Here is an 8,642-nt window from a genome sequence, read left to right on the forward strand (position 1 = left end):
ACATATAATACAATATAAAGTATAATATTATAAATATATAATAAATTATATGTATAATATGTATTATTTAATGTTATATATAATCTAAATTATAGTCACGTTATCTTCAATCAATCGGCAACGCGGAAAAGAGGCAACAATAGATGCGATACATTCGGCTCCAAAACGCGCACTTCTCGGTTTAAATGCCCTTGTTTATATAGGATAATTAGAAAACATCGAGGATTCTCGCGATAAGCGATGCACGCAATGTAAACAGAAGGAAATTTAATTTTATCTCTAACATAGAGAATACAAAAAATATAAAGAATCAATTTGCGCAAAAACAGGGGACGTTCGTGTTCAAAAAATTCTTTGTTATACGTTTAAGTACAGACGTTTCGATCCCGATATGGATCTTCTTCAGTGACTATTCAAATTACAAGAATGAGTTACGATAAAATGTTTATTCGCAAAGATAACAGAAATGCGCATTTCTGTTCAAGTTTATTCGTCAAGGTTTCACGAGCAGAAATATATAAGAAAATGAGAGTTTGCTACGAGAGTTTGCAGAATTACATAAGAAAATGGAAGTTTGCTAGGAGCAACGTTAAACTGGACTATTAAGGACCCATTTACATAAGACGCGGACCAATCACGTTGATCGATCGGTTGAGTTGACCAACGGTGATTGATTAATTAGAAAGAGATAAAGATCTGCAATCTGAAACTCGTGTCTACGTTTCACATAGATAGGCCTTTACCTGAGTAATCAAAAATTCTGTGGAACGACGAAAGTAAATTCGATTTATTTCAGAAAAGATTCCAGAAATAACATGCGACATTCTTCCGTTAGTCGGCGATTTAATGAATATCTCAAATCAATTGTAAAATTTAATGGTAGAAATATGGGATTGTTTCTTACGTAACGGCTTGTTGAATTGAAAACCAAAAAAAAAAGAACTATAGATAAATTTGTATATTGTGACGTTTTAAACAATTATACGTTGCCATTTGCAACAAAATGATTGTTATTTCAACATTATGACAATGATCCAAAACATTCTTTCGAATTCCTCGTGCAAAAAAAATGTAACCAAGCGTCCCACTCGGTTTCCGAATTTAAATTCAATCGATTATTTGTGGAATTACGTTAAATTTCAATTATTTTTTTTTGTCAGTAATACGAAATTAATGCAAAAAATCACAAAACTATGATTCGAATCGTCTGTGTTTCATTCAGTCGTGCGTTGCATCTCGCCTTGCAGATGTTACGCAGTTCATCGTCAACGATTTTTCAACATTTTATCAGACTATTACGGAAACAGTTACTTATGTGCGCTAGTTATCTAAGTTTTGCTTTTTATGTGTGATTTATCTTGGAAGATAAGAACTATTTATAAAATATATCGTTCTTGGAATATTATTAAACTCTTATCAGCGTGCGCATAATAACAAGCATTTTGTAGTGCGCACAGTCAGGGTAAATACAAATAGTTCTCCTTCGTCTACTCCACATACATTACGCATTTACATGAAACAGTCTCAATTATTATTTCGTTGTTTGTTAACGTAACGTCAAGTTCCTAGTACTTATCACAACGATGATTCGATCAATTTCCACACGAGTATCCCGTTCGTTACATCATCGTATCGGAGAACGTACTGTCAGCGTATCGCCGAAACTTTGTTCCGACGTATTCACTTCGAAATGTCGTTACTATTGCGTCGAGAGGGCAATTTATCTGAAAATTGATTCGCAAAACGTTGTGAGCAGCGGATTTCCGGACGTGAGCGGTTTCGAAAATGTTCTCTTGCACGACTTTATTTGGGAAAACATTGAGAAATGGTGGGACCACACCGCTTTGGTACATGTGAAACAAATGTGTAGTGTATTTTTGATAAAAAAAAAATAATAAGAAAGTGCATATATAAAAGTATAAATGGTAGAATTCGTGAAGTTTTTATAATGTATATAAAATTCTAGGAGTGTTCGATTACTGGTAGATCGTACACTTACGGTCAGTTGAGAAAAGCGTGTAGTAAACTCGCAACGAGTTTGAGAAAAAATAATCTTCTACCAGGAGATAAAATAGCTATTGTTTTACCAAATATCCCGGAATTCGTCATCGTTTTGCTAGCGGCACACGAAGCAGGTCTATGTGTAAGACACACAAAAACGTATATATTTCTATAAAATATATGTATATATTTATTTTTAAAATATATGTATATATTTGTATATATTTAGATAAAACATATATTGCATTTAAATATAACAATTAAGAAAATCCTTTTGAGGCTCTGAAGTTTTTCAAACTAAGTAACAAATATGGTATCAATAAGATTTTTTTCGCAATTTTTTAAAAATTAATTAGGGGGATATTCGGGCTCTCATATATAAGATGCAAAATTAGCATCCTGTATGATTTGTAAGAATTGAATTTCAATTCAAAAATTCACGTGTAAAAATTTGCACGTTGTGAACAATTATATATATATATATATATATTCATATATACGTATACGTATATATATATATCTACACGCACGTTTCCGTAAACAACATCCTGGAAAACAGGCTCTTATTGACCATATTTGTTACTTAATTTAAATATAATTTATATTTATTTATTTATATATATATTTAAGTATGATTTATAACGTATATAACGTGTGTACGTAGGACAACTCCGGTATTTTTTGGCCTCGCCGAGTTTTAAACCGCGTAGGTTATAAAAAATAGAAGTGAGAATAATTTGCGCGCTATTATATTGGTTACGTGTCTTTGTTACATTAGTATTTTGATGTGATTTCTCCTTTATTTCTATTGACAAAACTATTAACGAAACTATAGACAGTTTAGTTTCGATTCGTCAGCGTGATAAGTAGCGCAATCATTTTTACGAATACGCAAAACTAATTACAGTTTTGTCGAGCTATCCTAACATTTTCTTCACACTTGTTTTTTTCACTATCTTGTCTATTTATTTATTTACATATTACATAATGTTCTTATGTGTTTTACATAAGTTACATTATCGAGTAGGAAATTAACGTAACATTACAGTTACTTTGTGTCTACTGAGTCTTGTCTATTATTTATTTACATATTACATAATGTTCTAATGTGTTTTATATAAAGTAATTACTAAAAGATGTTATTGGGAAAAAGAAAGTGTATAGTTTAAGATTTTTTTACGAGCCATCCACGATCATATAATTTACTTCTATGAGTTACCCTGATAGGAAAACATTTATGAAATTATGTGACCAAATCTTGCATAAAAATTGGTGATTTGCAATTACGTAGATACATTTTGAGAAATATATGTAAAAATATTGATCTCTTATAAAATATTTGTAACTGTTTGCAAAATTAATTTCCAAATAATATTTTGACAAAACAAGATAACGACATGACGAATCATCTTAGCGGTATGTTTGCAAAATTAAATTTAAAAAGAAATTGTTCAATTGAGAAAAAAATTTCAGCTATGTGATGTTTAAAACATATATAGAAACATAATTGCATATGAGAGAAGAAATCAAATTAATTCATGTATATACTTATGGAGATGCGTAACGAGATTCTTTTCTATAATTTTTTGACAAATATTATTTACAAAATTTTATTTTGACAAAACTGTTGCGTTATGACGAATCATCTTGAATATGCAATTATTGTAAAATCGTCGTCGTTCATAATGCCATTTTTGTGCAATATTTTCACAATTTGCCTATTGGCGTTATATGATACAAATACACAATGATTTATTTTAAGTTTTTCTCAAGATATAAAAAAATTAAGACTTTTTGTAATTTTTTATAGTAAAAGACAAAATAAAGTTTTTGATTGATATAGTTGATTTGTCTTTGACATTGTAAATACTTTTTGATAAATAAACAATCTTCGATAAGTGCGGCTCATATAGCAAACTTATCTTGTGCGAATAACATAACTACTTATTCAAACTTCGAACCTTCGGACAACCTTCTTGTTTATCAGAGATCAAAGGTCTTCGAAGCTCGTTTGAATAACTAAATAGTTCGTATACAAGATAAGTTTGTTATATAAGCCGCATCTATCGAAGACTTAATTTATAACATAGCATTTACAATGTTAAAGACTAATGAATTATGTCAATCAAAAAAACTTTATATTGTCTTTTCTACTATAAAAAATTACAAAAAATCTTTATTTTTTTTTATCTTTTGTATTATACGGGGCACATATCCCACAAAAATTGCCGTGGTAAGCGCACAGGAAAATAACAAGAGTATATTATTGTATTTAAGATTATTATCAAGAAAATATTCTTCTTTTTTTTTTTTATACTTTGACGAAGTTAACTGTTGCTTAAAAGAAAAAACATAAACCGAGTAATTGATTTTCTCATTAATAGAATGATATGTTTTGTGTGTGTAGCCATGTGAACTTATCTTTTAGACAGTTCTGATCAGTCCGGCGGGTACGGTGTATGAAATAAGAAGACAGATCAAAGATACCGATGTACGGGCGATTTTTACAAATTCGGTCAAGTGTGCCGATGTTCAAGCAAGTATCGAAACAAATTCACATATAAAATTGCCGATCATTGTTGCGAATGACGGAACGGAAAGTGCTTCGATCCCGGGGACTATTGACTTGAACGATCTTATACGCGACGACATCGAAGATTTTAATAAAAAATGCGACGTTACCGCCGAAGATACGGTAGTCTTGGCTTTTTCTAGCGGCACCACTGGCTTGCCGAAAGCCGTCGAGACGAGACACAGGTATACAAAAAATTATTATTTTGTTTTAAACACATTAAAAATTATATGATGCAAATTCAGATCAGCGAGAATAAAATTGAAACAAGTTAATCTTAAATGATTCGAACACGATTGAAACGTATTTGCAGAAACATTGTCGTAAATATTCTTCAACGGACACATCCGATGTTGTTTCCCGCATTGGAAGCAACTAAATATCATCAGGAAATTGTGCCGCTAATATTACCAGCGTATCACTTTTTCGCACTAGCGCTTACGCTGTATTGTTATTTGCGGTACGCTATTTTTAATACGTGTGTTAAGATATTACTTTGTTCACGTAATTACAATGTCAAAACAAAGCTGTTTGTGTGTGACAGCTTTGATGATGTATTTTAATATAACTTTGAGAATATTTCTTACATACATCTATATATTAGGTCTACCGAAAAGTTCTGTCGGTTTTTTGGAATAAAACAAAATACAAATTTTTCTTAAATTTTTCAAAAATGGAATATATAAATTGCCCTCACGCTGGCAAGAAATCATTAATAATAATGGCAATTATATTATTTAATCAAGTTTATTGACGGTAAGAAAAATTTGTATTTTGTTTTATTCCAAAAACGGGCAGAACTTTCCGTTAGACCTGATATATAGGGTAAAAGACCCAATTACCGTCACCTAAATAATAAACTCTCGCGTTAGCGAATTGTTTTTACTACTTATTTATCAAAAACATATGTTTTTCTTTTTATCTGACATTATTCGATGTCTCTGATATAAGAAACAAAATAATACCGCCTCTCAAAATCTCTATTTTTATTTATAAATTTAATAATTAAAAAAAGAACGATACTAGAGCTATTTACCGTCACCCCCTAAAATGAAAGAAATGAGACAAGAATATTGAGTGCTGGATTTTTTGTTATATTAATTGCACTTAAAATTCTATGATCGAAACGTTCCAAATTACGTTCCAATTACTTGATTTAATCATTATTTACACTACCACCACCACCAGTGGACTACAGGCTTCAAGGTCTTCAATTTAATTTTAAGATTTATCTCTAAGCCGTTTCAACTTATTTGTTTATTAAAATTCTACGTTAGATGTTGTTTTCGTGCATAACTTTTTTTAGGATTTATTTAATATTTTGAATAAAATAGCTTAGGGTGACGGTAATTGGACAGGTGACAGTAATTATTATATATTTACGTATTTATATATATTAAGATTTATCATATTGTAACTGATATATTCTACAGAATAGGCGCTAAGATAGTGTGCTTGCCGTATTTCGTCAAGGATAACTTTATACGATTGCTTGAGAATCATAAATGCACGACGTTGCAAGCCGTGCCACCGATAATACAAATGATGGCGAACGACGAGCGAGTAACGTCGCGTCACGTCGAATCTATGAAAGACGTAGTATTGGGAGGCGCACCTTTCGGCAACGAATCCATCTCGATGTTTCTCAGTCGCGTTGGTGATGTACCTATCGTACAAGGGTAAGGGAATCGTAATCACTTTACTTAAGTTCATTCTGTTGTTGCGATAATATACTGATAACGAAAATTTGTGTATGCGCATACGAAGATACGGCATGACGGAACTGTCACCGATTGCATCAATAGGCACTCCACGTGTACCGAAAACGTCAGTCGGTTACTTGGTTGCAAATACGCAAATGAGAATTGCGAGTATCGACGATCCCGGCAGAAATTTGGGTCCGAACGAGATAGGGGAATTATGCATTAGGGGTCCGCAAGTAATGAAAGGATATTACAAAAATGCTCAGGCCACAGCGGATACTATGGACGGGGACTGGTTGAAAACCGGCGATCTGGGATATTACAGCGAAAACGGTACGTAAAATAATTTTCACTGGAAAAAGGACTGAAGATAAAAAATTAGTTATTGTTCAGAGAATTAAAACGAATTTTAAAAAAATGTCATACACATAATTACTGAAACGCAGGCCTGTTGTACTTTCACGCGCGACTGAAGGAATTGATAAAAGTGAAGGGACATCAGGTTGCGCCGATTGAATTGGAAGAAATAATTCGCGGTCACGACAAGGTGCAAGACGTAGCCGTTATCGGAGTGGCGCACGACAAATACGGCGAAATACCCAAAGCGTTTGTGGTTCCCAAGCCGGGGGCAAAGATCGACGAGAACGAATTGAAACACTTTGTTGCTAAACACGTTAGCAAATACAAACAACTGGGTTATGTGCAAATCGTAGAGAGTATTCCAAAAACTATGTCAGGAAAGATTCTTCGAAAGGAGCTTCGAAAGATGTAAAAATGATTTTACACACACATGTTCCACGCACTGTCAAGAAAAAACTTATGTACGCGCACACACACAACAAGTAAACGCTCGAACGATTATTTTTCACATTTTACTTAAGGCTAACAAAAATATTTATTAATAATAAAAACGAACTATCGATACAGGATATTTGATTATTTACAAATCGAATTGGCGATCGAAACTAGTTTTATTTATTTTTTGGATTTGTTGGAGTTGCTTCGCTCGGGGAAGATTCCTCTTTTTCCAAGAGCGCGCTTGCAACACCCGCTTTCTTCAGTTCCTCGATTAGCTCGCCGTTTTTATGCATCTCCAGCAATATGTCGCATCCGCCAACAAAGTCTCCGTTTATGAACACTTGGGGTATCGTCGGCCACTTTGAAAAGTCTTTTATACCTATGTATAATTAAAACAACTGATACACAACGACCCGAGAGACAGAAAATTTTATCTCCACCTCTGTTGTATAATACAAATTGTTCTTAATAAAATACTAAAACGTGTTTGTATCAACCTTGTCTAAGTTCCTCATCCTGAAGAACGTCGTGAGCATCATAAGTCACACCGTGCATACGTAGTATTTGAACCACAGCGTTGCTGAATCCACATCTCGGCTCTTCCGGTATGCCTTTCATAAAAACGACCACCTTATTTTTCTGCAAGAAACAATCTAAAAGATAGAGATGCGACGCCGCGTGGGAAACAAACTCCGAACCAAGTTTTTCCGACGTCTTGTTGTGTAATAGAAAAATTATATACACGCGAGAACGTCATACAACGCCGGTATTGCTCACCTTAACGAGCTGGCCGATTTCGTCGATTTTTGTACCGAAATTTCTGGAAACAAGATAACATCTGGTTCCGAAACGAAACATGTTTCAAAATTCTTCTGTTTTACTTCAAATTCGTCGGTTTTGATCAGCTCTTGCGAATGAAAAATTTTCAACCCGAAAAGGTTATGGCTCAACTCAGCTGAGTTGCGCCATCAGCTGTTTCGCTTTGTTAAAAATTCACTCGAGACAGAGAGAAGCCTGAGAGCGGCCAGGTCCATAAGAGAATGTGTAATCACTTTTCCGCCCCGTAAACTAGCGCACGTCCACGCGTGGTAGACATTGGAACTACGCAGCCACTCCACGAGCGACATGTCGGTACGCTATGTCCACAGCGTGCGGTTCTATTCCGTGCTACGTGCACGAGTTTAAATGGTCACTTTCTTTAAGTGTGTGAGTATATTCGAGAGCGTGAATTTGATTTATTTCAAGAATTAAAATAGCCGATTTGTGAACTCAGGAAGGAGAACAGGAATAAATGGAAAATATACAAATTTGCAACTTCCCACACAACATACACGTAATTGTCAACAAAGAAATATTTTTAAGCGAGCAGCATCAGAATTCGTAGAGTGTACTCAGGTACCATCTCCTTTATCATCATTTGCTGCTATTTGCTTTTATTTTTTTACAAACGCTACATATGTACATACGTATAGTTACATTACAAAATAAAAAGAAACAAAATAAGCACATTATTTATAAAATTGATTTGACGGTACACAAATATATGTGTGTATGAAAAGTTGCATTTT

General features: G+C 33.5%; 2 protein-coding genes across 3 annotated transcripts; one reads left to right on the forward strand and one right to left on the reverse strand.

The window, feature by feature from the left end:
* Positions 1 to 1,458: 1,458 nt before the first annotated feature.
* LOC109860072 (4-coumarate--CoA ligase 1-like) lies at positions 1,459 to 7,289 on the forward strand. Of its 2 annotated transcripts, none has more exons than XM_020438922.1 (8): positions 1,459 to 1,847; positions 1,967 to 2,143; positions 4,430 to 4,758; positions 4,887 to 5,033; positions 6,007 to 6,252; positions 6,341 to 6,609; positions 6,723 to 7,118; positions 7,204 to 7,289. In XM_020438922.1, exons 1-7 carry the CDS (start codon positions 1,584 to 1,586, stop codon positions 7,046 to 7,048), a joined length of 1,758 nt encoding a protein of 585 aa, XP_020294511.1. In that variant the 5' UTR covers positions 1,459 to 1,583; the 3' UTR covers positions 7,049 to 7,118; positions 7,204 to 7,289. The 2 variants fall into 2 exon arrangements, with proteins under 2 accessions (XP_020294511.1, XP_020294512.1); XM_020438923.1 differs by having other exon boundaries at positions 1,744 to 1,864.
* Positions 7,147 to 8,096, reverse strand: LOC109860073 (glutaredoxin-related protein 5, mitochondrial). Its single transcript, XM_020438924.1, has 3 exons — positions 7,852 to 8,096; positions 7,572 to 7,713; positions 7,147 to 7,453 (listed from the first exon to the last, which is right to left on the reverse strand). The coding sequence occupies exons 1-3, from the start codon at positions 7,930 to 7,932 to the stop codon at positions 7,248 to 7,250; spliced, it is 429 nt and encodes a 142-aa protein (XP_020294513.1). The 5' UTR covers positions 7,933 to 8,096; the 3' UTR covers positions 7,147 to 7,247.
* Positions 8,097 to 8,642: the final 546 nt, after the last annotated feature.

Source organism: Pseudomyrmex gracilis, unplaced genomic scaffold (genome assembly GCF_002006095.1).
Source record: "Pseudomyrmex gracilis isolate BER0280 unplaced genomic scaffold, ASM200609v1 scaffold_323, whole genome shotgun sequence".
Classification (NCBI taxonomy): Eukaryota; Metazoa; Arthropoda; class Insecta; order Hymenoptera; family Formicidae; genus Pseudomyrmex; species Pseudomyrmex gracilis.